The 27,493-nt window shown below is 50.1% G+C and overlaps 1 protein-coding gene across 1 annotated transcript in view; it reads right to left on the reverse strand.

The window, feature by feature from the left end:
- Positions 1 to 877: 877 nt before the first annotated feature.
- FCGBP (Fc gamma binding protein) overlaps positions 878 to 27,493 on the reverse strand; it is a 39,508-nt gene continuing 12,892 nt past the window's right edge. Inside the window, 15 exon segments of the mRNA XM_090260956.1 lie at positions 878 to 1,032; positions 1,156 to 1,427; positions 4,328 to 4,711; positions 8,857 to 9,056; positions 10,865 to 11,438; positions 11,620 to 12,191; positions 12,979 to 13,522; positions 13,989 to 14,605; positions 15,000 to 15,573; positions 16,593 to 16,930; positions 19,061 to 19,199; positions 20,489 to 20,688; positions 20,818 to 21,406; positions 23,657 to 24,249; positions 26,622 to 27,189. Of these exon segments, the coding sequence (XP_090117082.1) occupies positions 1,023 to 1,032; positions 1,156 to 1,427; positions 4,328 to 4,711; positions 8,857 to 9,056; positions 10,865 to 11,438; positions 11,620 to 12,191; positions 12,979 to 13,522; positions 13,989 to 14,605; positions 15,000 to 15,573; positions 16,593 to 16,930; positions 19,061 to 19,199; positions 20,489 to 20,688; positions 20,818 to 21,406; positions 23,657 to 24,249; positions 26,622 to 27,189 (6,174 nt within the window). The 3' untranslated portion in view covers positions 878 to 1,022.

The raw sequence follows: 27,493 nt of genomic DNA on the forward strand, positions 1-27,493 counted from the left end.
CAGTTCTGAAATACTCTGTGTATTGGAGGATTGAGTAAAAGTATATGTTGAGGATGTTCACAGATAAGTCTCTCACTATGACTGAAAGAGATGCAACTATGAAATGGGGAAAGCCAATAACACTGCCGTATTGGACTGGAACTGGAGGCATCAGCAAGAACTCCTGGACTTGTATTTATATGTGTATGTCTTTCCTACTTCTGTCCACTGAAAGGACTCAGAAACAGTATACTCTGGAAACAATTTAAAATTCTTATGTTGGAAACTAATCCCCAATAAGATAGTATTTGGAACTGAGGCCTTTGGGAGGTGATTAGGTCATTAGGGTGGTGCCTTCATGAACAAGATTAGTGTCCTGGTAAAAGAGGCCCCAGAGAACTACCTTGCCCTTAGGCCATATAGGGACACACAAGAAGACAGCCATCGGTGACCCAGGAAGCAGGCTCTAACCAGACACTGATTTGCTGGTGCCTTCATCTTGGACTTACCAGCCTCCAGAGCTCTGAGAAATAAATTTTTGTTGTTTATAAGCCCCCCCATTCTATGGTATTTTGTTATAGCGGCCTGAATGAACTAAGACACGTGAGGAAACCCAGTGAAAGGTTAACTTGCTATGGCTACAGATGATAAAACTAGAATCAATTGATTTCTCTTGCCATTTTCTACTCCTCCCTCCATCCAATCATTCATTTTTTTATCCACCCAGTCTTCTAATCATACATCTCCTCATCTCCCCCATTTTCCCACCCATCCCTCTCCAAATCCATGCATCTGTGTGTCTCCATCCATCCTCTCATTCCCCTATAAATATTCCTCAGGCACTTGACCCCCACTGTGCAGGCAGGAAAGTCAGGAATAAGACACATGGACATGCAGCTTAGCTTTAGATATTTATTCAATGCTCTCACAGTCAACCTCCGTAGCTCAGCAGGGAAGGGACACACTGACACAGTGCATCCTTCAATTATTGAAACTTCCAGGGGGATCAGGTCCTGAAGTCCTCATTTCCAGTGGATGACTGCTCAGTTATGACTGCAAGAGAGAGACACTTAGCACTTCCTCTTACAGACTTAGCACCCACCTCAACTGCCTCCTTCCCATGAGGACCCAGGTGCCCTGGCCCTAAGTAACTGGGCCTCCATGCTACATCCTCACCATGGGGAGAAGTCCTGCGCTCTCCAGTGCTCCACTGTTGTATTCTTCTGGGAGTCATGCCCATTGTCAGTGTGGTGCTCGTCAAAGTTCCCACAGGCACCACACAGTATCCCAGCATAGTCATTGCTGACCATCACAGTCAGCTGCCCATTGCTGCCCAGCTGCACCCGGACGCCTGCCTTCTGCTGAACTAGCAGGGTGCCATCAGGATTCCGACTCACAGACACAGATGTCAACACCTCAGCTGGGAGATCCACTCGGAGACCATTCACCTGGTGTGGGGCGGGGGAGGTGGGGAGACACAAAAGTGAGGCTAGAGCCACAGAAGAGTTCGGGTATTACCAGGATGGAGACCTCAAGCAAGATAACAAATTCAAGGAGCAAAAGCAGGCAGATGCTGAAGGAGATGAAAACCTGGAAGGATGGAGAGATGGATACATAAGCTATTTGGACATTTGGACGGATGGGTAGAAGATCAGAGTGAATGGAGAAACAGATCAATGGATAAATGGGCAGACACACAACATTCCAAGGGAGGCTGGGGATGAGTGGATACTCTATACCAGACAGACAAACAATCAACCCCAGTGACATCCTGTGTGGTTCTAGTTTTGAAAGTAAAAGAACCCTTGAGCGTGTTCTATAAGTTACCAGTTCCCTAACAAAAGCAACTTCATCCTTATTTTTTTAATACTGATGTCTGAAGCCAAGTAATGACCTAGGAAGCATAACGATCATGTGAGAAAATTACTGTTTCTCTATCATAGGCTGTGGATTCAGCTAACTTGGTATCCTTGTGAGTTTTTTCTTTTAAATAACTTGTTTTCGTTAATGAGTTAATCCTTCTAAAGTTAGACTCCCTTGAGAACCTTGTTTGAAAGAAAAGTTATTTTTTTCTAAATGCTTTGGTATCCAAGTCTTCCTCTGCCAGATGATTGAAGAGCAAGGTAGACAGAAAAGATAAGTAAATGGATCTGAAAAGAAAAATGGATGGGTGGAAGGATTGATGGAGGGAAGAGAGGAAGGAATGGAGAGAAGGAAGAAGGGATGGAGGGAGAGGGTAAAAATGAAAAGAGAGATGGGAGAACAGATGGTTAGAAGGAGGAAGAGAAGGAGAAGGGGTGGATGCAATGAAGGAGAGCTGGAGGTGAACAGAAAGTTTAACCAGGCTGCAAGCTTTGTGAGTCTAAGGGCTGGATCTGAGTCATCTGTGTTACCCAGCACATGGCCTGGTGCAGAGAGGACAGGGCTGAATGTATTCACAAAATCAAACTTTTCCTGGGTACCCCCCTCGGTTCCAGGTCCTGATCTGGGTACTAGGGACAAAGTAATGACTGAGATGGACAGGACCCATGCCCACCTGAGGATCATATTCTAGTGATGAAGGGAGGCAACAAACACAAATAAATAATGGATAACTTCAGACAGTGATAAGAGCCTTGAAGGGAATAAAAGAGAGTAATAGCTTCAAGACTGGGACGAAGAGCGAGTGTCTTCAGGTAGTCAGGAAAGGCCTCTCTGTAGAAGCAGTGTTGGAGCCGAGCAAGCTCTGCAGGATAAGGAGCCAACTCTGAGAGAATCTGGGAGAAGAGCACTGCTGTAGTGGGAACAGCAAACGTGAAGGCCCTGAGATGGGAATGAGCTTGGTCTGCTGTACTAACATCATAAGGACCAGCTTGGCCTGTTACTAGCGTAATGAAGGAGGGTGTGGTAGGAAATGAGGTTGGAGAGGCCAGAAGCAATTGATCACACAAGGCTTGTAGGCGATGGAAGTGGGGTGGCTTCAGTTTGGAACGCTGCTGTGGGGAAGCCACTGTAGAGTTTTAAAGAACAGAATGACCTGATCTGTTACTACAATTTTAGAACACCTATTGGCTGTGTAGAGAATCATTTCTTGGTAGAGGAGGTATCTGTTAACTCGAATTACAGATCAAGCAGATGTCCAGAGAAAAGGAGTGATTGGTCCACAGCACACTAAAGATAGAACTCCAGTCCCCTGCTTCCACCAGGGCTGAGTGTTGGACTATTGCCGCGCTGTGGTGGAAAGATACAGACCATCCATTGGGGGAGCGGTGTGTGGAACACTGACTGTATCTCCCCACTGGACCCGGAAGACACCAGTGCGTGTCTCCGCAATCAATATACAGATCATGGAAATGGCGATGTGCTCATCTGGGAACTTTGGTGTGGCCTGACATCTGTGTTTGGGTCTCGGGCTCTATCACGTGAGCCATGAGGGATGAGACTCTGTGTCAGCATCAGCCCTTAGTTAGGCCAAACAGATTCTCTCTTAGAAATCTGGAATTGAGGTGATGAGAACCATGGGGTTTGGCAAATAAAAGGCAGTTGTAAGTGACAGGAATTCAAAGGGCAGAATGGAGGGGGCACTGGGGCTGGAATGGAGTTATGGTGCAAACAACAATAGGCCTGAGAGGTCCCTAAGAGAAAGCAGGAGGACAGTTGAGGGAAGGGTCAAGTGGCCTGTAATTGACAGTGTCCAGGGAAAGTTCCCACTGAGCACTGTGCTTGGAGTCCACCTTGGTCCCTTATATCCACAGTTACCACTAGCACCCTGTTCCCATCAAAGTGGTAAAGAGCAGGGGTGCTGGTGGGTTTGGGCCTGGATCTCCCAGGCATTTTCTGAGTGACTTGAGTAAATGACTTCACCTTCTTGGGCCTTAGGTTCCCCTCTGTGTAAAATGAGAATAACAGTTCCTGTATGATGGTAATGTTGTAGGGTGTCACAGAGAATGAAACTGATTTGGAAAACAGCAAGTCTAAAATTGAAGGTACAAATCCAGACAATACTGCCAGGGCACCTGGATCCAGCCACTCCAGAGGCTCTCTCCCTGGATTCACTAGTTATATAGGCCAATGAGTTCATTTTGCTCAAGGCAGCTCGAATCTGTTTTCCATCACTTGCAATCAAGAATCTTGATTAACACTAACATCAAAACTAGTAAGTTACTTGAGTGTGTTTTTGCTCCTTAAGAACTCAGCCAAAACGGAGGGAATATGTTTGAAATATTGAGACAAACATAAATCCAGAGACCAAACTGCAGAGATCTGAATAAAGAAAACAGATAGCGAGAAGGCCGGGCAGCCAGGAGTGAGGGACACTGCAACAGGAAGACGAAGCCCAGGCGAGACATGCCCCATGCCCCATGCTTACCCACACGCCCTTGTTTGGGGTCAGAGTCACCAGCCCGCCCTGGAAGAAGATGTGAGCCTGGCCCACTGCTTTAACTTTGCCATGGCAGGAGTGGACATCAGCAAGGACACGGTACCAGGGGACGGTCTTCTGTATTCCTGGGCAGCGGAGAGAGAGCTCATAGATGCCGGGGATGCTGACGGCACTGTGGGCCTTACTGAAGGTGGTGAGACTGGTGCCCCCGGAGAGAGAACAGAGACCAGGGGGGACCAAGCAGTCCCGAGCTCCAGCTTCGACCTCGCATACACGACCTGGAGGGCAGCCCGCTGCTTGGCACGTCAGGTAGGTGCTTGAGGAACAGGAACAGCGCTCACTGCAGTCTGAGCTTAGCATGGAAGAGTTCACCTGTGTACAGAAAAGGGCCAGGTCACCCTGGTGTGGTGGATGGCAACAGTGGTCACAGTCCTTCAACCCTCTGGATCCATGCAGATCACTTTGCAACAACTTCCATTAAGAAATGGAGTTTATTTCCCTTTCCCCACGGATCTGGGTCAGCCTTAAAACGATGCTTTGGTTATCACAATGCAGCAGAAGCAGTGCTGTGCCAGACCTAGACTTCCAGTGACATGGCAACTTCTCTCTCCCTCTCTTTCCCTACTTCCTGGTCACCACGAGAACAAGCATCGGCCTGCCAGAGGACAAGGGACCCCATGCAAGAGAGACAGTTCCCGCTGACGTCACTCTAAATAGCCCCAGCTGGACTATTATGCTAACTGAAATAAGCCAGTCAGTGAAAGACAGAAACCATATGATCTCACTTATAAGAGGAATCTAATAAACAAAATAAACTAACAAGCAAAACAGAACCAGAGACACGGAAACAGGGAATAGACTGACAGCTGCTGGGGGGGGGTGGGGGAGAAAGGGAAGGGAGTAGTCAAAGAACATGTATGAGTGACCCATGGACATGGACAACGGTGTGGGGATGGACTGTGGGAGTGGGGGGTGGGCAGGACAGAGGAGGGCAAAGGGGGGAAAACTGGGGCAACTGTAATAGATAAACAAGAATGAAAAATAAATTAAATTTAAAAAACAAAAACAAAATAAACCAGCTCCAGCTGACCCACTGGGGAACTAGGGATATGTGGGTGAGCCCAGAGGACAACAGAATCACCCAGGTGAGCCCAACCCAAATTGTAGGGTTGCAGAATTGCGAACTAAACAAATAGTTGTTTTAAGCCACTAAGCTGTGAGGTAGTTTGTAACCCAGCAAAAGCTAATGGACACAGGTCAGGGTGGACAAGAGATATCTTGGGGTCCTGGTACTCACAGTGCAGATCACAAGGGCTCTGGAAACCCAATTCCAGGAAAATTTCTCATGGTTTTTCTTTTTCCCCCTACCTAACCAGCTGCTCTTTCTTCACCACATTTTTAAGTTCCTCCCAAATTCTTAATGCTTCCTCCACCAGGGCTCCGCCCTTAGACCTTCTTTGTCTGTCTATATTTACTATCTGGTGATCTCATCAAATTTCATGACAACAGAAAGTGATCCTCAGTTGGACTCTGACCCTGGGGGCAGGTGGCTGTTATAGAGGACATTATGGGGACAAGTGGTGAAATCAGAATGAAATCTTCAGATTATATAATAGTATTGAATCAGTGTTAATTCCTTGATTTTAAATTGTACTGTGGTCGTATTAATTTCCTTATCCTTAGAAAATCCATGCTAAAGTATTTAAAGGTAAAGGGGCATTGTGTCTGTAACATTCTCAAATGGTTCAGAAAAAAATTGTATATATAGAGAGAGAGGATTGCCCTGGCTGGTTTAGCTCAGTGGATTGAGCGTCGGCCTGCGAGCTAAGTGTCGCTGGTTCGATCTTCCAGTCAGGGTACATCAGAGAAGGAAAACTCTGACTCCAAAAAACCTCCGCTGCCTTGCGGCATACCTCTTCAGGGGAAAGGCTAAGGGAGTAAACCCCGACAGAAAATCCGGAGCCGGAGTCCCTAAGGCGGTTTGACGTTGTAGTCAACACCGGCAACTCCTGCGGCGCACCTGAACCCAAGCTGTATCGACTCCGTCTTTCCCTTGGACCCTTCAGCTGCGAAGAGAGGGGGGGTCTGCTGCATGGGCAACAGCAGACCCTCCATATTACCCTGCCCAGGCTCTGTAGCTTCAGCGTCATCGCAAGATGTCGATTCAACACGGGAGGAGACAGATACCATGTCACTCCCGAGTCGGACTGCACAGCCATTCTCGGCGATGCAGATGGACACTTAAGAAGCTACACCATCGTCTCTCGAGACGGACGGCTGCCGACGATAGAGAGAGGATGGTAAAGCACACATGGCAAAAAATCAACAATTGAGTTCTTTGTACTATTCTTGCAAGTTTTCAATTTGAAGTCTTTAAAAATAAAAGTTTGAAACCTTTAAAAGAAATAAATAAATAAAACAAATACCATCTCTGTATGGACGACTCCCATATTTGTATCTCCAGCCCAGACACAAATCCAAGAAACCTTCCAGTATAAGCAGAGTGGGATGAAAAAGGACAGGGCCTGTGGGAGTCCAGATACCTAACCTAGCCTAGGGGACCGAAGAGGGCTTCCTGTAGGTGGCGAGACCTGAAGGAAGAAGTTTGGCATCTCCTTCCCTGGAAGTCCTGCACTTCCAGACCCTCTAACCTATCTTTCTGCCATGAGTAAAACTGGGATGAATGAGGACGGCTGTGGTAATCCACCATTCTTTTATTTAATAAAAGAAAGTAGGATGCCAAATAGCTCAGAGGGTGAGCCCAGGCTGCTGGGTGTGCATCCCAGCACCATGGGTGGCCTTGGTCTGACTTCTCTTTATCTCAACTTCTTCATCTGCAAAGTGGGGACAATAACAATGGTACCTGTCTCATAGGATTGTTGTGATTATTAAATGAATTAACATCTGTAACAAACTTGGTACATAGTAATGAGGCAGGTTAGTAAGAAACTAGGAAAATTCCCTGGCAAGTGGAACGAGGAAACTGAGACCAATGGTTGAACAACAGGCCAGAAACGGCTGAGCAAATAACAGCAACTAATAAATCACAAGACCTTATCATCCCTATCTGAAGGTGCCTAAGAGCAGATGATTTCAATCACCATAGTCAGGAAGGTAGATAACAAAAACCAATTAGAGCCAGACTAATTCAAGATAGAGGTAAAACTGACCAGAAAATGACCCCAGACCTCATTATGTGTTATTTTAATATATCAGCATACAAATGACACACCGGAAATCTAATGAAGACTCTGTTCAGATCTTCCCCTGGGACCTCCCCTAAAACTCCCACCTATGGAAAATAGATAAAAGCCCTCAGGACAAAGAATGCCAGCTAGTGCTTTTCTTGGAGCAGGTCCATGACGCTTTCCTCAGATAATGTACTTTTGCTTTGCTTATCTTAAACATTAAGCGTTCCCATGAGACTTGTAACCAGGGGAGCAGTGGGCAGTGGCAGCTCACCCGGGTTTACCCCCTGATCATGTGTCCAAAGGCCTTTCTTTTGCCTCACTGTCCTAAGCTTTAATAAACTCACTTTCACTTTCACCTGGATTTGCATCTTGAATATTTTCCTGCACAAGTCAAGAACCTGGAAGTCACCTGACATGCCAAAGGTCCCAGACCATGCCCAGACAGGGTCAGCCCCTGGCAAGAGAACAGTCCAGTAACAGTAAGAGCTCAAAAAACATGAATAAAAATAAACTATAACAAAAATAAATTAACTTTCAGCACACATTATTAAACTATTGTTGGCTGTGCTACCTACTGTGCTGTTGTAAATTTTACTGAGCAAGGAGGACAAGGCTCAGTGTTCACTGGGTGCCTTTCATGTGCAAGTGCTCCCAATCCTTGAACATCTATGGTGCAAGGATGATAAACCCCATTTTACAGATGAAAAAATGAGGCTTAGGGAAGGGGCTGTAGTAGGTGAATAACAGCCCCCCAAAGATGTCAAGTCCTAATGTCTAGAACTAGTAAATGTTACTTTATGTGGGAAATGTGCCAATGTAATTAAATTAAGGATATTGAGATGAAGAGATTACCCTGGATTATCTGTCTGGGCCTTAAATGCAATCATATGTATCCTTCTAAGAGGAAGGCAAAGGGAGAGTTTGTTACACATGGAAGAGGAGGCAGAATATGACACAGAAGCAGAAACTGCAGTGATGTGACCATAACCAAGGAATGCCTGCAGCCACCAAAAGCTGGGGGAGGCAAGGAGCAGATTCTCTTCTAGATCCTGGAGGGCATGCCACCCTGAATTTTACTCAGTGATAGATTTCCTGTTTATGGCCTCTGTGACTGTGGGACAATATATCTCTCTTGTTTTAAGCCACCAAGTTTATGGTCATTTGTCACAGCAGGCAAAACGAATTAGGGATGTCACCAGCACTGAGTCACACAGCTGGGAAGTGCTGGTAGCTCTGCTGTCCTCATCCTCGAGGGGGTTGGCACAGAAGCTCTGAGTCTCCCTCAAGCCCCTCCACCCTCCTGGCCCACCTCAAGCTCCTGCTCACCGGTAAGTATCGGCCGTCATGGGTGCAGCCGCAGTCCTGGACAGGGACGCAGATGCCCTGGGACAGCAGGAAGCGGTCATCACATTCACAGCCCTCAAAGCAGCGGGAGGTGCAACCCGTGAGGCCGGAGAGAGCTGCACAGGAGCCCTGGCAGGAGTGCATGCAGATGGAGTAGTGGCTGTGTGCAGGGCACTGGAGTGCTGCAGAGAGCGGAGGAAGAGTGGGTCACACACACCTGGGACATGAGATGAAGAGAGCCCCAGGCTCTGCTCTGAACCTCATATCAGTGGGATATAGAGTGCCAGCGCAGCATGATCAGGGCTGCATTGAGGAAGTAAAGACAGAGTGGTCAGGGCCAGGGTAAAAACAGGGAGCTGAGGACCTAAGGGAAGCATCAGGGTTGTTAGGGATAAAGACGACAGTGACTCTCAAACCAGTAGGAGATAATTAACAGATGAATCATGGAAAAGGAGCGAGGAAATGACAGTTCTGAAGTTTCTCACACATATCTCTGGGATCAAAAGGAGGAAGATTGTCATCACCAAACAGAAATGGGAAGATGTAGCTAGATAACTTTGCAAATAAGTTGGAGATAGACCTATAACTAGATTACCTTTAGTTAATCACACCCTGAGTTAAGTAGTTAATCGCATTAGATTGTGAACCCAGATTAACCAGTAAAGGAGAAACAGGGTGGGGGGGGGGGAGAAAGGAGGGGGAACTAACTGGGTTAATATTAAACCAGTTTTCTTTGTCTACTTTCTACGCACATGCCCCTGGCTGGCTGTGTGCCCAACTCTGCAGACTCGTGAATACAGTAGTCCCTCTCTATGTCTTAGTTCACTTATTGCGGCCTTACTGTATCCCGGGATTTTAAAAAATATTGTATTTAATTATTTATCATGGATTTTTCACTACATCGCGGGATTTTACAGTATTGTATACGTATGTTAAAGTTATGTAGGTTTAAGAATGTAGAACATGTTTAAGAGTATAAGTAGCATTTATAAAAGTGTGGAAAAGGTTAATAAGGGAGTGGGAAAGGTTAATAAGGGACTGGGAATGGTTTATAAGTGTGTGGGAAGGGTTTATAAAGCCTTAAAATATGTATAAATACTAAAATAAATGTAAGGTTCCTACTTTGCAGATTTTCACCTATCGTGGGGGGGGTCTAGAACGTAATACCCGTGATAAGTGAGGGAATACTGTAAACGCCTTGCTTTGCTGTTCAAGTCCTGAGTCCTGGTGTTTTATTGTGAGGGTTTCTCACAGGGTGGGGCCCTAAGATCTGGCTGAGCAACGGTGGGGGGGGGGGGGAAGTACAGCTGCCCTGAGGATCAAGTTTGGGATGAAATGCTAATGAAGGACCCTAAGGACACCCAGGGGGAATTGTGCAGAAGGCTGCTGGACCCATGAGGCTAGCAGTCAGGAGAGAGGCCATGGCTAGAGACAGTGTCCACACTTGACACTGAAGGCCGTGGAAGTGGATAATGACCCTAAATATAGGCCCTGCTCTGAAGAGAATGAAGGAGACATGGCCCTGCCCTGGGGGTTTGAAGAAAGCAGATACCCCCTTACTAGGGGATTTGAGAGGTAGAGTTCTGGGGATCTGAGCAGGCTGCAGCCTTGTCCTGGGGGATATAAGGGGACACATTCCCATACTTTGGGGTCTGGGTTAGTCACAGATTCAGGCTTTATTACCTGAACTAAAGACCTACTAACCTACCCTCCCCGGTCACCACAGAAAGGTCCAGGATGAGCCCTAAGGAAGAACTGCATCTGAGGTGTCGGAGAATAGGCCCCTAAAAGGAGTCTGAGAAGGGCCAGTCAGTGAATGGGCCGGCCGGAGAAAAGCCAGCAGGGCGTACTCTGGGAGAAACTGGGGTGGGGGGCCTTCAACAGGGAAGGGGCTGTACCTAAGATGGGAGCAGATCAGGGGGCATCCCCAAGCCTGATTTGGAGTCCTCTGGTGGGGGCGGGGGGGTGCAGATGGGATATGGATACTCACGGCAGAAGCTGTTTGTCCTCCAGGGCTTCACGGCTGTGCCAGCCGCCTGGCATGCCGCCGTATAGGCAGCCAGGCTACGGCAGAGGAAGGTGCTGTTGCCCTTCTGGGCACACAGGTCAAACACGCACTGGCGGAAGTACTCAGAAGGACTCAGCACTGCATGGCAGGCCACGAAAGGGCCCTGGGGGTCCCGGAGCTGCCCACAGGCCTTGATGCTCTCATATGGTGCTGTCTCCTCTGCTGAACACACAGGCCAGCCCTGGGGCCCAAAGCCCTCACCACAGCCCTGTGAGGAGCCAGGTGCCCGCCATGCAGCTCCAAAGGCATCCACATTGGGGGCCACAGCGCCATTGGGCAGGACAAAGTCATCACTCCAGTTGCCATTGAAGTTCCCACAGAGGCCACAGAGCCGACCACGGAAGGAGCTGGGAATGGACATGAGGACGTGGGCATCACCATCAAAGAGAAGCCGCAGCCCCTTGGTCGTCTGCAGAATCATGTTCCGGCCCTCAGCAGTCACCCGCACATGGCCCACAGCCACAGGCAGGGCCACAGCCTCGCCATCCACAGTGACCTGGGTGGAAGGGTCAGGTGGGTCAGGGACTCAGAGAACCACAGATAAGACAGTCCCCTTAGACTCCCAGGGTAGAGCCGTGTCCCTCAGTCCCTCTGGGGTGGGGCTGTATCCCCCTCAGACCTCCCAGGGCAGGGCTGTGTCTCCTCAGAATCCCCAGGGCAGAGCCATGTCCGCTTACCCGCAGGCCCTGAGCCAGGCCCACAACCTGGCCAGCCACAGTAACCATCAGGCGCTGGGGATCTCCGGCCGCATTCTTCTCAAGCACAATGGCAAAGTCCTCGTCCCCAGGCTGTGGGTGGCAGACTTGGGCCAAGATATAGGAGCAGGAGCCATGCATATCATAGACACGTCCATCAAGAGTAACATAGTGGATGCCCCCACTGGCCAGACAATGGCCACAGCCTTTAGGATAACAGGCCTGGATGCCGCCCTCTATCCGGCACTCTTCATGGGGCCGGCAGGCTGCACCCTCCTGGCAGCTGACTTGGCCACCCGGCCCACACTCACAGCGCCGCTCACACTCAGGGCCTGGGTAGAAGGCCTCACCCAGCGGGTAGTAGCGGCCCTCGTGGAGGCAGCCACACTGGCCCAGAGGCACACAGGTGTCGCCACTGAGCACAAAGCCGGCATCACAGACACAGCCTTCACGGCAGGCTGGTTCACAACCCTCAGGTGCGGAGAGGCTGGGGCAGCTCACAGGGCAGGAGTTACCGCAGACCTTGTAGTGGCTGTGAGCAGGGCACTGGAAGGCTGTGGGGACAAGAGGGGAATGAGCCAGGGGGAGGTGCAGAGTGGGGGAACCTGCCCAGGTGGATCTGTATGCTCTGCCTGAGTATATTTCATGAGTGAATCTGTCCAGGGATCTGAGAGGGGTGTGAGATCCAGCATGTCTAACTGGGGGATTCAGTGTGGGGCTCTAGGGACCAGGTCTCTTTGACTAGGTTGTGTGTCAACCTGATCAATTTGACCAGGGTGTAGGTCTAAACCAGCTGTGGGTATTCAAGGTGTGCCTCTGGCTGGGGTGTGGGGCCAGACGTATGTTGGGGTATGAATCCATGTGCATATGTATGTATCTGCATGTGGTTATGTCAGGGTCATGATTCTTCCTGGGTGTATCTGCCGAGTATCTCTAACCAGAGTCCCTGTCTGATGTTATTGGACCAATTTCTGTGTATTTTAGTGTCTGAAACAGTCCAGGGGCCTCTGACCAGGTCTAACTTTCTAGTCTCTCTGACCAGGTGTACCTGAGAGTATCTACTTAACCAGGTGTATCTTACTGTGTAGCTTTGACAGGGTCTGCCAACCTGCTTTATCTGGCTAGGATGAGAGTCAGGGTTTCTGACCGGGTGTATCAGAGTCTCTCTCACTGCAGTGTGAGACGTGAATGTCAAGGTATTTCTTTGACAGGAGGTATCTGGCTTAGGGAGGCAGGGTTGTGTCTAAGGCCCTCCTTGAAGAAGGCTCTTGTCTTAAGAGCCCTGTGAAGAGGGGAGGTGGGGAGACCCCACTTTATGGCCATGCATGGATGAGTACTCACGACAGAAATCCGGCCGCCTCCACTCGCCGATCTGGGCCCCAGCGGCCTGGCAAGCTGCCACGTAGGCGGCCACAGCGGGGCAGAGGCTTCCGGGATGGCCCTGAGCCTGGCAGGCATCCAGCAAGCAGGCCTGGAAGTATTGTTCGGGCGGCAGGAGGCGGTGGCAGGGTGCCAGCGGGCCGTCAGGGGCCAAGATCACACCGCAGGCGCCCGGGCCACCGAAGGGCTCCTGCTGCTGCGGCGTGCAAGGCGCGGGGCACGGCCCGGGCACGCACTCCCCGCAGCCCGCGTCGCCGCCCACCTGCCAGCGGCCGGGATTCCCGCCCACCGCCTTCAGGTCGTCGGCGGGGTCCCGGTTGTAGTTCCCACACAGGCCACACAGGGCGCCCGCGTACACCGCCGGCACGCGCAGGCGCACGTTGCTGTTCCCGTCGAACGCCAGCGAGAGCCCTGTGGCCGCGGTCACCACCACGTCGGGGCCGCTCAGGTACGCGCGCAGGCGCGAGTCCAGCTGCCAGGGCAGCGCCACGAGCTTGCCGTCCACCTGCGGGCGTGGGGTGGCGGTGGGGGTGGGGGTGGAGTTAGTGAACGGCCAGGACATAGGTCCGAATCCTGTCTCTACTACCAGTGAGTGTGTGTGTGAGAGAGTGTGAGTGTGTGTGTGTGTGTGTGTGTGTGTGTGGTTGGGCGGTGGTGGGGAGCAGTTGGAACCCTGAGCACGTGACCTCCCTCCTTTTAATAATAATAATCTTTAGACACGATGTCACTGGTTCTTCCTACTACCTTCTGAAGCAGGTACTTCTCTTAGACCCATTTTCCAGAAGAATAAACAAAAGGTCAGAGGTGGGGAAGCCACTGCTGCAAGCCATCTGGCTCCAAGACCTATACTCTGAATTCCTCCATCATGCCCCCCACCCCTGTGAAAGATAATCAGGGGAATGGCAGGCCACTAAGCCTCAGGCAACTCCAGGGCTGGCACAGTACTCCTGTCTGGTCCACAGAGCCCTCACCTGCAGCTGTTGGGGCCAGCGGGCACTGAGGGCCAAGTTGTGGTCGTAGATGTGCAGGGTGACGCTGCGGGTGTAGCTGACAGCCTGGCTGCCCCGGTGCTCATTGGCTACAGTGACGGTGAAGTTCTCAACCCCCGCGGGTAGCGCATGGCAGGGTGCACTCAACAGGTATTCACAGGTACCTTGGAAGTCGAATCGGTGCCCGTCCAGAGTGATATAATGGGGGTCACCCCAGGCTTGACATTCAGCAGTACTGACAGGATGGCAGCCATACTGGCCTGAGGGCAGCAGGGCACACACTTCACCTAGTCCACACCTGTCAGGCTTGCAGACCAGAGAACCACCCCCAGGTCCGCAGTGGCACCTCTGGGAACAGGTGGTACCAGCCCAAAACTCGCTGCCTGCCTCGTAGTAGGTGTTGTTGGCCCAGCAGCCGCATCCACCATTCAGAGGAACACAGCGGTCTACGCTCAACACAAAGCCTGAATCACACTGGCAGCCCTCCACACAGGGGCCATTACATGGGGCTGGAGCCGTGAGGGGTGCAGCGGACGGGCAGTTGGCAGGACAGACTGGGCCACAGAGCTCGTAGTGGCTGTTGTCAGGGCAGGAAATCTCTGTAGGTGAATGAAAAAGTGGGAGGGAGAGAAAGAGAATGGTGTCAGAGGGTGGGATCTGAGGATAGAGTGGGAGGAGACAGAGACAAAGAGGGACAGACAGAGAGACCAGGAGAGACGGAAGAAAAGACCCAGAAAAAAAATAAATAAATAAAAGACCCAGAGAGGAAAAAAAAAGAAAGAAACAAAGATCCAAACAGTAACAGGAGAGAGTGAGCGAGAAATAGAGAGACAGAGAAATAAATCATAGGGAGACAGAGAAAAGCACCAAGAGACAAAAACAGAGACATAGAAAGAAACAAAAAGACCCAGAAGGACTGGAGTGAAATGAAACCAGCCCTGCAGAGACAGGATCCCTGCCCCCAAGTCCTGTCCTGTTCACCCCAACACTCACCACAGCCTGCATGTGTCCTCCAGTCCTTGATGACAATGCCAGCAGCCTGGCAGGCAGCAGCATAGTTAGCCAGAGCCTGGCAAAGTATGTCGTGGGCCCCGCCACCCAGGCAGACATCCAGAACGCAGCCCTTGAAGAAGCTATCAGGTGCCACATGGGCATGGCAGGCTGCAAAGGGGCCTCCTGTGCCAGCAGCCAGGGGTCCACAGAAACCAGGGCCTTTGTACTCCTCCAGTCGGTCCTCAGGGCATGTTGGGCAGGACCCCTGACATTCGTCCCAGCACAGGGGGTCCCAGCCTGGGGCTCGCCAGCTGCCACCCCAGATGGGTATTGAGAGAGCCAGTGTGCCATTAGGGAAGGCTTGGTCATTTCTGGGGTTGTGGTCCATGTTCCCACAGAGCCCACACACTGCGCCATGGTAGCTACTGGGCAACGTCACCTCCACTCGCCAATTCCAGTCATAGCTGACCTTTAGCCCAAAGTCAGCTACCAGCATCGCTTTTGATGAGCCCTGAATCACTGAAAGCCTCCCACTGGCCACAGAGACAGGCAACGCTGTCAGTACACCATTCACCTGGAGGAAGGGGGTGGGGTTGGGAGACAAACAGGTCACTCAAGGTGTGGAGGCCCAGCTCTGGCCTCTGCCCCCCTCACTCAGCCTGCCAAGGCCTCCCTGACAAATGACAGTTGTGTAGTCATTTAACAAACATTATAGACATCTGTTGTAGTCCAAGCCCTGGGGAATGAAGCCTATGCCTGCTTCTCTTCGTGGGTTCCTCTCTTGATCTCCATCTCTCTCCCTCTTCCTATTGTCTCCCCTCTCTCTGCATCTAGATCTCTTTCTGGATTTCTCTTTCTCTGAGTCCTGCCTGCCCACTGTGTGTGTGGTGTGTGTGTGTGTGTGTGTGTGTGTGTGTGTGTGTGTGTGTGTGTGTACTCTCTCTGGGTCTTTCACCAACTTGCTTCCTCCCTCCTCGGTCCTTGAGCCCTCTGTGTGTCTGAGCACCTCTTCCACTCACTGTCATTTATTGAGTGCCTCCCCTGGGCCACACTCCACCCACTCTCCCGCTGTGAGCTGCTATGCACCTGCACCTGCATTACCCTGGGCAGAAAGGGTGGCCCCTCTCTCTCACTTTAGTTCCCTGAATGTTGTTCCATGTCAGAGTCTCAAGGCCTCTCACTCATTCCCTCGCGAACATTCACAGTGGCTTCCCTGGGTCAGACCCTCAGCTGAACGCTTGACGTGCACCACCTCACCTTGGGGCAGAGCCTGCTATGATCCCCATCCCTAAGATGAGGAAACTGAGGCCCACCAACTAGTCACTTGCCAGTACCACTCAGCTCATACAGAGAACCTGGATTCAAACCCAGTTCTCTAAAAAGGCAAAATGCTGAAGTCTTATGTTAAAGCCCTTTGCAAAGAGGTGAGCTCATTTAATTTCCAACAGAGGGCTAATGCTTTGTTGTAATTGTTGTTGCTTTGCTGCCATTTTGTTTAAGGTCTGGGTGAAGAGAGTGCTGAGTTCCTAACTGTGGCCAGCAGGACCCCTCCCACCCAACTAGGGGCTCAGGGGACCATCCTGTGGGACTTACCCGGACTTTGCCAACCTCGCCTTTGTGGATGGAGATATTGATGTTGAGGGTAGTCACAGTGACAAGCTTCACGTAGGACACACTGGGGTTGCCCCGGTTCTCATTCTTGGTGGTGATGGTGAAGGGTGTCAGGCCCTGGGTGTTGAACCTTGGGCAGTTGGTTGTCACTAGCACGTAGTTACAGGTGCCCTGGAAGTCAAAGTTCCAGCCATCGAAGGAGTGGTAGTGAGGGTCGCCCCACAGCCAGCATGTGGCCTCATACTTGGGCACACACACACCCTGGCCATCCTTCTCCTGGCATGTCTCCTGTGGCCGGCACGTCACACCAAGGCACGGTTCTGGGGCAAGAGGAAAGAGGATCTTGAGGAGCTGCCTGGCATGAGGCTGGCTTCTCCTCAACATCTGTCCCCACCTGTGCAGGGATACTGACTCTGAGGCCCACCACAGGTGAGAGCCGATTCCGGGGTCCTCACATCTGAGATGCAAGCCCTATAGTTTGCTATTACTCAGACCAGGCCCAGGGAGGCCCCGTATCTGAAACTCAGGCCCAGTGGTGAACTGTGTCCAAGACCCTGTCCAAGGTCCCCTCATCTGAGACTCAGGCCCCAAGGGACTTGCATTCCAGACCTGGGTTCTAGGGTCCCTATATCTGAGACCCGGGCTCTGGGGTTCCCTTGCTTGAGATCTCAGCTCCGGGGGACTCAGGTTTGAGACCAGAGCCCCAGGGGTCCCTGTGTCTGTGTTGCCAGCCCTGAGGGTATCCACAAGAGTGTCCACAGCCCCAGGGTTCTCTGTGTTCAAGACCTGGCCTAGGTTCTCCCAATCTGGCCACCTGGGGCAACCGCATCTGAGACCCAGGCCCTGGAGGTCTCTGTGCCCAAGACCAAGATATCAGAGGAACTTTCTGGAGATAACCTAACTCCAGAGGTCCCAACATTTGAGACCTTGACCCCATGGTCCTCGTATCTAAGTGTCATGGCTTGGGGATCCTTTTGTGTGAGACCTTTTCTCCCTGGGGTTGCTGTGCCTGAGACCCTAGCGATGGGGATCTCATTTCTGAGACCCTACCTCTAAGGACCTCTTTGTCCAAGATTCTGCTCCTGGGGCCATTATGCCTGTGACCCCAATTTTTAGAAACCCTATGCCCACGACCCTAGCCTTAAAACTTCCTTATCTCTCCCCCTGTGCCAATTTTCAGTTTATAGCCTCTCAGCTCCAATCCACTGATAGAGTTAGGCTTTGTCAGTAGAGGGCACTGGAGGGTCCCAGCAGGAGGAAAGGGACTCATCCTCTTCCTTCCGGTCAGCTCTTCTCTGCTTGGCGCCTGCAGACCTGGTGAGCCAGTGGCATGTGGGACACCCACTCAGCATGGGGGTTTTCCTGCTTGCCGGCTCCAGCCCGCACAACCTCTCTGCCATCCAGTGGCTACAGTTGCATCTTCCAAAGAGATCTGCCTCTCAGTCCTGGGGCGGGGCCCCTGTTCCCAATTCTTCCCTTCCTGGCTTGGGTGTTCTGCTTTAGCCTTAGGGGTAGGGGCTGCTCCACGCACCTGCTTTCTGTTCCTTATCGTTCTTTGTGCCCCTTACTGTTCATATCCTATTACAAGGAAACAATTATTTCTATCCAACTTGCCCTACGCAAGCTGCTGTGTGGTTTCTGTCTCCTGACTGGGCTCTGTCCAATATACCACTGTCCCTAGGAGCCCCTGTTATCCTATCTGTCAGCTCTGAGGGAGGAGGGGGGGCTCAGTCAGTTCTGGTGGTCCCATTTCCTTCTCCTCAGATATAAGGAAATTATTCTTTGCCCTGCACCCTAAGAAACCAGTCCTGGGGTGGCTCTGTGTCTTAGACTTAATCTGGGGAGTCTACATGTCTGAGACTGTATCCATATAAATCCTGATCCTCCACTTGAGGGGGGCCCTGTATCCAAGACCCAAGCCTTTGTGGGGGTATCTGCTTGAGACCTCAGGACTCTGTTCCTGTCCCCATGGGGATGGTGTCTGAAGCCCAAAGACTAATCCCACATACCAGTGCTCAGCAAACTACAGCACTGTCAGCTGCCTGTTTTTGTAAATAATGCTTTATTGGAGCTCTGCCCCCTACTTACATACTCTGGCTGATTTCATGCCACGATGGCAGAGTTGAGTAGCTGTGACCAAAACTGTATGGCCTGCAAATTTAAATATTTACCATCTGGCTCTTTAGAGAAGATGTTTGCCTGCCCTTCCCTTATGCTGAAGATCTCTGACATCTGCCCAGGAGACCCAGCTCTGAGGCCCCCCCAAGCCTGGTCTCCTCCATGACGTTCCCTGCCTCCCAGCCTGGAGGGCCTTGTGCCTGGCCCTGGTCGGAGACCTCAGTCCTTAGTCCTCTGTGCCTCCTACCATAAAGATCCAGGTCACACCACCCTCAGCTCCAAAGTCACTGTCCTCTGTCCCCAACCACACCAGCCCCAACCTAGCTCAGCACCTTTGATGCAGCTCAGGATGCCTGCCACGGACTGGCATGCCTGCCCCGGCTCACAGGTGTGGTTTCGGCACATCAGGCCTTTCCCAGCGTGGCACACGCACTGCTGCTGGCAGTTGTCAGTGAGTACCGTCTGCTCCGGCTGTGGGGACAGAGGGCAAAGCCATCAGGGTGGGAGTTGACTCCAGTCCCTCTGGGGTCCAGAGGACAGGGAAGGGACATATTTCATCAGGGTGGTATGTCTGCTGTCTAGGATAAACGGTGTAAAGAGCAGATTGCCTGAGTCTGAAGCCTTTTTCTGCTGTTTGCCAATCATATCATTCTGGGCAAATTACTTAATCTTTTTATGCCTCAGTTTCCATATCTATAAGCTGCAAATAATAATAGCACCTACCTATGAAAGCATAACTGAGTTAGTAATACTTATAAAGTACAGATGAAATGAAAAGAAATTTTCTTTAAATCATCCAGATTGAAGAGAAAACGGGGATAGAGATGAAACAAGATTGGGAAAATGTTGATTTTTTTTTTTAAAGCTGAGGGATGAGTACATGAAGATTTATTACACTGCTGTCTTTTGCATCTTGGAAAACTTTCATAATAAAAAGTTTATATAGCCCTGGCTGCTGTGGCTCAGTGGATTGAGCGTCGGCCTGCGATCCAAGTGTCGCTGGTTCGATTCCCAGTCAGGGCACATGACTAGATTGCACGTCAGGTCCCCAGTTGGGGACGTGAGTAAGAGGCAACCACACAGTGATGTTTCTCTCCCTCTCTCCTTTCCCCTCTCTCTAAAAATAAATAAATAAATAAATTATTTTTAAAAGTTTATATATATGTATATATATATATATATATATATATATATATATAATCTCATATCATAGTACAGTACAGTGTAGCGCTTAAAGCAGTAACCCGTACATAGTAAGCACTATCTGCCTATTTGCAGTTATTATTGTTATTATTCAGATGAGATCAACAGAGAACCCCCACCCCCCCAGCGCTTGCAGTGCTTTTAGAGAGACAGACTTTAGACAAACATGCTCAAATCACCGGGAAAGGAGTAACTGTGAGAGTGGGCGAGGGACACAGGGAGTTAGGTGCTGGTGTAACAGAGACAAAAATTAGGCCCAGGTACAAAGCCAGAACTTGACCTGAGGACCCAGGGGAGGGTTTAAAGTTGCAGGAGCCATGGTCATATTTATAAAGGTCTTTCCTACTGCCATGGGGACAGTGACCAACGGGAGCAAAAGTAGGGGCTGGGAGGGAGCCAGGTAGGAGGGAACAAACTGGATCACCGTGGGGCCGTGGGTCGTGGAAGAGGGGTGAGTGGGAGGGACGTTCAGGAGGTCAAGTGGACAGGCTGTGATGGGTGGTGGGAGGGGGTCCAGAATGAGGCCGCAGATCTGTTCAGGGTGACCAGGTTCCTACCTCATAATAGATACCATTGTGGTAGCAGCCACATTTCTCGATGGGCACACAGGCTTGGCCATCACTGAGGAAGCCGGGGTCACACTGGCAGCCCTCAGCACAGTTATCCGGGCACTGTGGGGCGGCACTGAGTGCAGAACAGGTCAGGGAGCAGGTGTCTGCACAGAACTCGTAGTGACTGTGGTGGGGGCACTTAATCGCTGTAAAGAGGGGTGCAGGTCAGAGCCCCTGGGAAAGAGGGTCTGCAGAGCCCAGGGTCTCCCCCTCCTGTGCCTCAACCTCCCCTTCTCTCTGCCCCTTGGTCTCCCCCGTCTCTGCCCCTTACTCACGACAAAAAGATTCATTCCTCCAGGGTTCAACGTGGCCTCCAGCCGCCTGGCAAGCACTCACATAGGCATGAATGTTGCTGCAGAGAATGCTCTGGTTTCCGCCTCCCACACAGAGATCAAAGACACAATCCTGCAAGGGACCCTGGGGATCGAGCAGCTTGTGGCAGGCAGCCAGCGGCCCAGTGGGGCTGGTGAGGAGCCCACAGAACTGCTCCTGCTGGTATTTCTTCTGCAGCTCAGGCCCACACTCCTGTGGGTTGCAGTTTTCGCCGGGCTTGCAGGTGGGTGGCAGCAGGCAGGGAGAGCCGGGCACTGCCTCCTCCCAGGAGTTGCCAAACTCATTGGGGCTGCCTGCCTGAGAGCCATTAGGCTTTCGGAAGTCATCCCTGGGGTTACCGTTGTAGTCCCCACACAGGCCACATAACTGCTTGTAGTAGTTGCCTGGGACTGTGACCCGCACGTTATACACAAGGTCGTAGGCCACACGCAAGCCGAAATCAGTCTCGATCACCATATCTGAGCCGTGCTGGAAGGCACGGACCCGGCCCTGGGCCAGCACCACAGGTGGCTTTAAGTCCACGCCGTTTACCTGGGAGGCAGGAGATGCCATGCTTCAGAGAGTACACTTTGAGAGGGCAGACCCCCATCAAGCCCCTGCCTGACATTGAAGACCTGTATGACCTTAGTTTCCATATTTGTAAAGTGGGTATAATAATAGGACATCATAGTGGGTTGAATGGTGGTCCCCAAAAGATATGTTCACCCAGGACCTCAGAATATGACCTTATTCAGAATAAGGGTCTTTGCAAATGTAATTAGGATAATGACCTGGGGGGTGATCAGCCTGGATCAGGGTGAGCCCTCTGTTCAGTGTCAAATGTCCTGACAAGAGCCAGAAGAGGAGACACAGAGATACCCAGAGAAGGCTAGGTGAAGACAAAGACGGAGATTGGGGTGATGCAGCCCCAGCCAAGGAACACCAGCACCACCAGAAGCTGGAAGGGGCGAGAAAGGATTCTCCCCTAGAGCCTTTGAAGGGGGTGCAGCCCTTGCCAACACTTTGATTTTGGATTTCTGGCATTCACAACTCTGAGAAAGTAAATTTCTGTTGTTTTAAGCCACCAAGTTGGTGGTAACTTATCACAGCAGCCACAGGAAATTAATCCAGTCGCAATGGAATAACAACCTTATCAGTTACCGTTTAATCATCACTTACTGCGCTGATCAATAATGCAGTGACTTGACTTCAGAAACACCCGCCTGGGTTCAAACATGGCTCTGCGCCTTGCTCTTTCTGTGACCTCGGGCAGGGGCATCACCTCTCTGGTTGTGATTCCTCATCGACTGAGTGGGAATAAGTACCTACCCCACAGTGTTGTTGTCAGGATTTGATAAATTAATATCTGCAAAGTGCTGAGAAATGTATCTGGCATGGAATGAGTGTTCTGGGAGCATTTGCTGTTGTTATTAGCTATGATTGGAATTTTTTATTTTGAAGAGTAAATGGATGCTAAGGGTTTTTGCCTTAAGCATCAGTGGGTGGAAAGTCAGACTAAATTTCTGAGGAAATGAACTTCAAGTCCATGAGTCAAGAACCCATGGTTTCAGTTTAAGGCAGCCTTATAAATCCACCCCCTGAGTAACACACTTGCTTGGTCTTCCTTAACACAGACACAGTGAGCATTAGATCGTTTTGGAAGTGTGAGGGATCAGAGGAGAAGGCAGGAGAAGGATATGCTCCTGGCTGAGTCTCCTAAAAACAGACTCTACCACCATACTGCCCAAGCAGGGATGGAGAGCGGCTAAGGACAAGTGACTTAGTCCTGTGCCTCAGTTACCTCATCTGCAAAGTGGGGACATTAGTAGTTCCCACCCCATAGTGAAGTTGGAGGATTCAATGAGATGAAGATAACAAAAACCCAACAACTCATATGTATTTAGAGGTCACTATATGCCAGGGGCTGTTCTAGGAGCTTGGCTGCATCAGGGAGTATATTTAAACATCGAACGCATAAGCACATGAAAAAGTCAGCTATTCATCAGCATTCTCATCATCAATATTCTACTAGTACAATATAGTCATGTGCCTGAATTTTCATGGGATCTCTGGAGAAAACCCTCCAATGTAAGTGAAATGCCCGTTTCCGTGTGAGACTCAACCTGTCTCAGTCAGAAAGCACTGAAGCTCCCAGGGTCCAGCATGCTGTCTCCTGGTACACCATCTTGGGTTCAAGTCCTGCCTTTGCTGAGGGACTTTGGGCCAGTGATGGAACATCCCCCTTTTAAAAATAAAGCAAATCGTGGCATTCCAGCTATTGCTGTGAGGATAAAATGACACCTGAGTTTGAAGTGCTTAGCAGCCAAGGCCTGGGGTCAGCTTATAAAAAACCATAGCTGCTGTTATTGTGGTTGAGGCTATTAAGGAGTGATGGAGTTACCCACAGATTGTCCTCTGTCCTTGAGCTTTTCCCATCCCTGAACTTTAACAATCTCTGACTGCATCATGTTCTGCCACAGGCAAGGAGACCAGGGAGGTGGCTGGAGCTGGGACCAGGATGGAGGGGAAGGGAAAAGAGTGTGCGAGAGATGTTCAGAAGGGATAGTCAAAGGGCAGGGAGAGGAAAGACTGAGGCCACATGGGAACAAATCTCAGGTCCCCAGGGTCTTCTTAGCTCCCCACTATGGGTTCTGGTCAGCACCCCCTCTCCTTGGAGGCCCCATGCCTGTCACATGCACTCTGAATCCTGTGTCTCCTGCCCTGGGCTGAGCACCGCCTGGGTCCCACCCACAGATCTCCCTCTATCCCAGCTCCCCCTTCAGAGTCAGCCCCTGCTCTCACCTTGACTTTCCACTTATTCTGTTCCAGGCGCAGACTGTAGTTAGCCACCTGGACAGTGATCGCCTTGGTCACACTGACTTTCCTATTGTTCCATTCCACATTCTCCTGCAGAACAGTGAACTGGTCCAAGCCAGGCCGGGTTCCACAGGTCCGAGCCAGCACGTACACACAGGTGCCCATGAAGTCGAAGCGGCGGCCATCGAAGGTGGTGTAATGAGGGTCTCCCGACGCCTGGCAGGTGACAGAGCCCACAGCCACGCAGCCCAGCATGCCACGGGATGGCTTGCAGGCCTCATGTGGGCCACAGGAGGAGGGCTTACAGGATACCAGGCCACCCTCCTGGCAGTGGCAAAGGGACCCACACCCCGGTCCAGGATAGAAGGTCTGGCCCGGCGGGTGATAGATGCCCTGGTACAAGCAGCCACAGGAGGGCAGGGGCACGCAGGACTCACCACTGAGTGCAAAGCCCTCGTCGCACACACAGCCCTCGCGGCAGTCAGAGCCACAGCCCCCGGGCACTGGGAGGTCTCCACAGGACAGTGGGCAGCCATGGGAACACGCCTCATAGTGACTGTGGGGTGGGCACTTCAGCGCTGCAGGGAGAGTGGCCATCAGGATCGAGAATCCCTGACCCCAGCAACACAGTTGACATCCCGACACACATGCACACACATGCTCACACACACACACATTCACACATAAGTGGTCCAGCTGCAAGGAGGTCCTCTGTTAGAGTGGGGCCTGGGGAACAGATTGCATCACAGTTCATCTGATCCTGATCATTTTTAACTCTTCTTTGGGTTATCTGTAATGTCATCAGTGACCTTAAGTTGTTAACAAGTTGGGGATATCTGGTACGTATTTTAAACATGTGCATGTATTGTGTGTGTGTGTGTGTGTGCATAATCTATGCAATGTACTTGTGACTGCAGTACTTTCGGCTTCTTCATTCTATAGTAGGAGTAGTAATTCTACAGATTAAAATACTTGGACATGTTGTAAAGAAAAAAATAAAGCGTCCCTGTTCTCTCTCCAAACACACTCACTCCAGATTACAACACAGTTTTGCCCTGGCTGAATGACTCAGTTGGTAGGAGCATCGTCCCATACACCAAAAGGTTGAGGGTTCAATTCCCAGTCAGGGCACATACCCAGGTTGAGGGTTTGATTCCCAGTTGGGGGGCATACAGGAGGCAACTGACCAATGTTTTTTCTTATATCAATGTCTGTCTGTCTCTCCCCTCCCTTCCTCTCTCTTTAAAAATTAATAAACATATCTTTGGGTGAGGGTTAATTAAAAAGAGACAGTTTCCTCAAAAACAAACAAAAAAACTAAAAGTGAACCCAAACAATCCTCTATCCATGTGGTCCAATACAATAATCAAATGTGGCCATTAATTTAAAATGAAATAAAATCAAAGATTTAGTTTTTTTGTCACAATAACCCTATTTCAGATGCTCAATAGCAACATGTGACTAGTGGCAACCATACAACACAGTTCAAATATAGAACATTTCCATTATCACTGAAGTTCTATTGAGCATCACTGTTCTAGATCTAATAACTAGTTTAAAAGAGAATCTGGCTGTTAAATAACACTATAAAGAAGCAACTAGCCAAATCCAGAAAATAGGAAAACCTGCAGGACAATTAACCTGTTTTCTTTTTCCCCAGTAAATAAATGCCATTGACAAAAGGGAAGGGTGTATAGAGGGATAGATATGCAACAAAAAATGTATAATAAAATATAGATGATAGAATCCAGATGGTGAGTGTTTAGGTAATCACTGTAAAATTCTTTCAACTTTTCTGTATGTTTGAAAAATTTCATAATAATATGTTGGGGTGGGGAGAAAGGGAGGAGACTGTTACAGGATAAAAGTAATTTAAGAAAAGTCAGCCCAATGCAGTCTATGGTTTAGGTCTGAATCCAGATTCAAATAAACTGAAAAAAAACACCATTTTTAATTTTTTTTTAGAAAACTGGGTAAACTGGAACATAGGTTGGGTTTTAGATGATTTCAAGGAACTGGTGACATTCTAATGGTTTTAGTTTCAACAGAATTTAACCTATTGTAACATAGTTATACACACAAACGTCTCTTTTTTGATCACTTCATCAGTTAGTTTTTGCTGAGTAACCAACATTCCCAAACCTGAGTGAATTAAAACAATGGGTATTTATTATGTCTCAGGATTTGGAGGTATGTGCAATTATTTACACTTAGGATGAAAACTAGAAATGTACAATTGCACTTATATTAAGTTCAGAAACTTTAGAAGTCAGAATAGTGGCTACCTCTTGGGGTATAGTGCTGGTAAAAGGGCATGAAGGGGCTTCTGAAGTGGTTGCGGGCCTAGTGTGTTCTTTTCCATGATTCTTGGGACAGGTTATGCAAATCTGTTCTCTTGCTGAAAATTTAATAGGCTTTTACTTATTATGTGTACATATTTTGAACATGTGCATTATATTTTAACAATGAATTTTCAAATGTAAAAGTCAGGTGAAGGGATACATGGCTTTCTAAACTTCTTTTATAAGCAAGCAAAAATGTTTGAAGACCATTCCTGCATCTGCATCTGATGTGAGGGTCTCAAAGCGACTGCCCAAGAGGATAGGCAGATGTTATACATAAGTGAAGTAGGCAAGATGGGGAACAAGAAGAACTGGAGAGGGCACTGGGCTCCCTCTAAAGGCAAGAACACTGCTCATCTCTGAATGACAGCTGCCTTATGGAAATCAGGCCTAGGGCCACCAGATGTATTACTGCATCTGCCATTTCCTAACTAATGATCCTGGACATGTAACTGATCCTTTCTGAGCCTCAGGTTCCTCATCTGTTAAATGGGTAAAACCACAGTCCCTACCTCATAAGGCTGTTGTAAGAATTAAATGAATTAATGATATTTATGTTGATGAATGTACATAAGGCTGAGACCCCAGTTTTCATTACTGGTACTCACGGCAAAGTTTCTCACTCCTCCAGGGGTGCACAATGGCTCCAGCAGCCTGGCATGCATCAGCATAGGCAGCCAGTGCATCGCACAGTAGCCCAGACTGGCCTGGCAGCAGGCAGCGGTCGTAGACACAGTCTCGCACAGCGCCCTGTGGGTCCAGCCTGTGGTGGCACTCCCGGAAGGGCCCCTCAGGATTGGCAAGGATACCACACTCGTTCTTACTCTGAAGTTGCTGGGCTACTAGGGAGTCCAGCTTGGGACAGTCTCCTGGCTTGTTTGCCCCACAGCCTGGCCTTGTCTCCTCCTGCCAGCTTGTCCCAAAGGCCAGTGCATTGGCAGCTTGGCCCCCACCCCGCAGAGCCAGATCGTCATCTGGGTTCCCATTGAAGTTCCCACAGAGCCCGCACAGGGCCCCAGCATAGCTTCCCGGCACCTTGGCAGTCACACGGGCATTCCAGTCATAGGTGACAGTCAGGCCAAAGTCTGTGCGCACCACAGCATCTCGGCCCTGGCGGAACACCTGCACCTGCCCATCTGCCGCCTGGAAGGGCAGGTACTGAAGGATGCCGTCCACCTGGGTAGAGATGCAGGAAGGTAAAGGGGTCAGGGCATATTCATGGCTTTGTGACCTACCCCTCATTCACTCAGCTCCAGCTATCTCAGCTCCTTGCTGTTCTCTTCAGCACGTTATGCTTGGTCCCACCTCAAAGACTTTGTACTTGCTATTCCCTCTGCCTGGCACACCATCCACCTCTCTTCATACTTCAAGTATCAACTTAAATCCAAATCCCTAACTCAAAGCCTACAGAACCTGTCTCCCCATTACCTCCCTCTTCACATCCTCCCCCCCATTCATTCTCCTTCATCCACATTGGCTT

The sequence above is a fragment of the Furipterus horrens genome, unplaced genomic scaffold, assembly GCF_987537825.1.
Source record: "Furipterus horrens unplaced genomic scaffold, mFurHor1.1.pri manual_scaffold_13, whole genome shotgun sequence".
NCBI lineage: Eukaryota > Metazoa > Chordata > Mammalia > Chiroptera > Furipteridae > Furipterus > Furipterus horrens.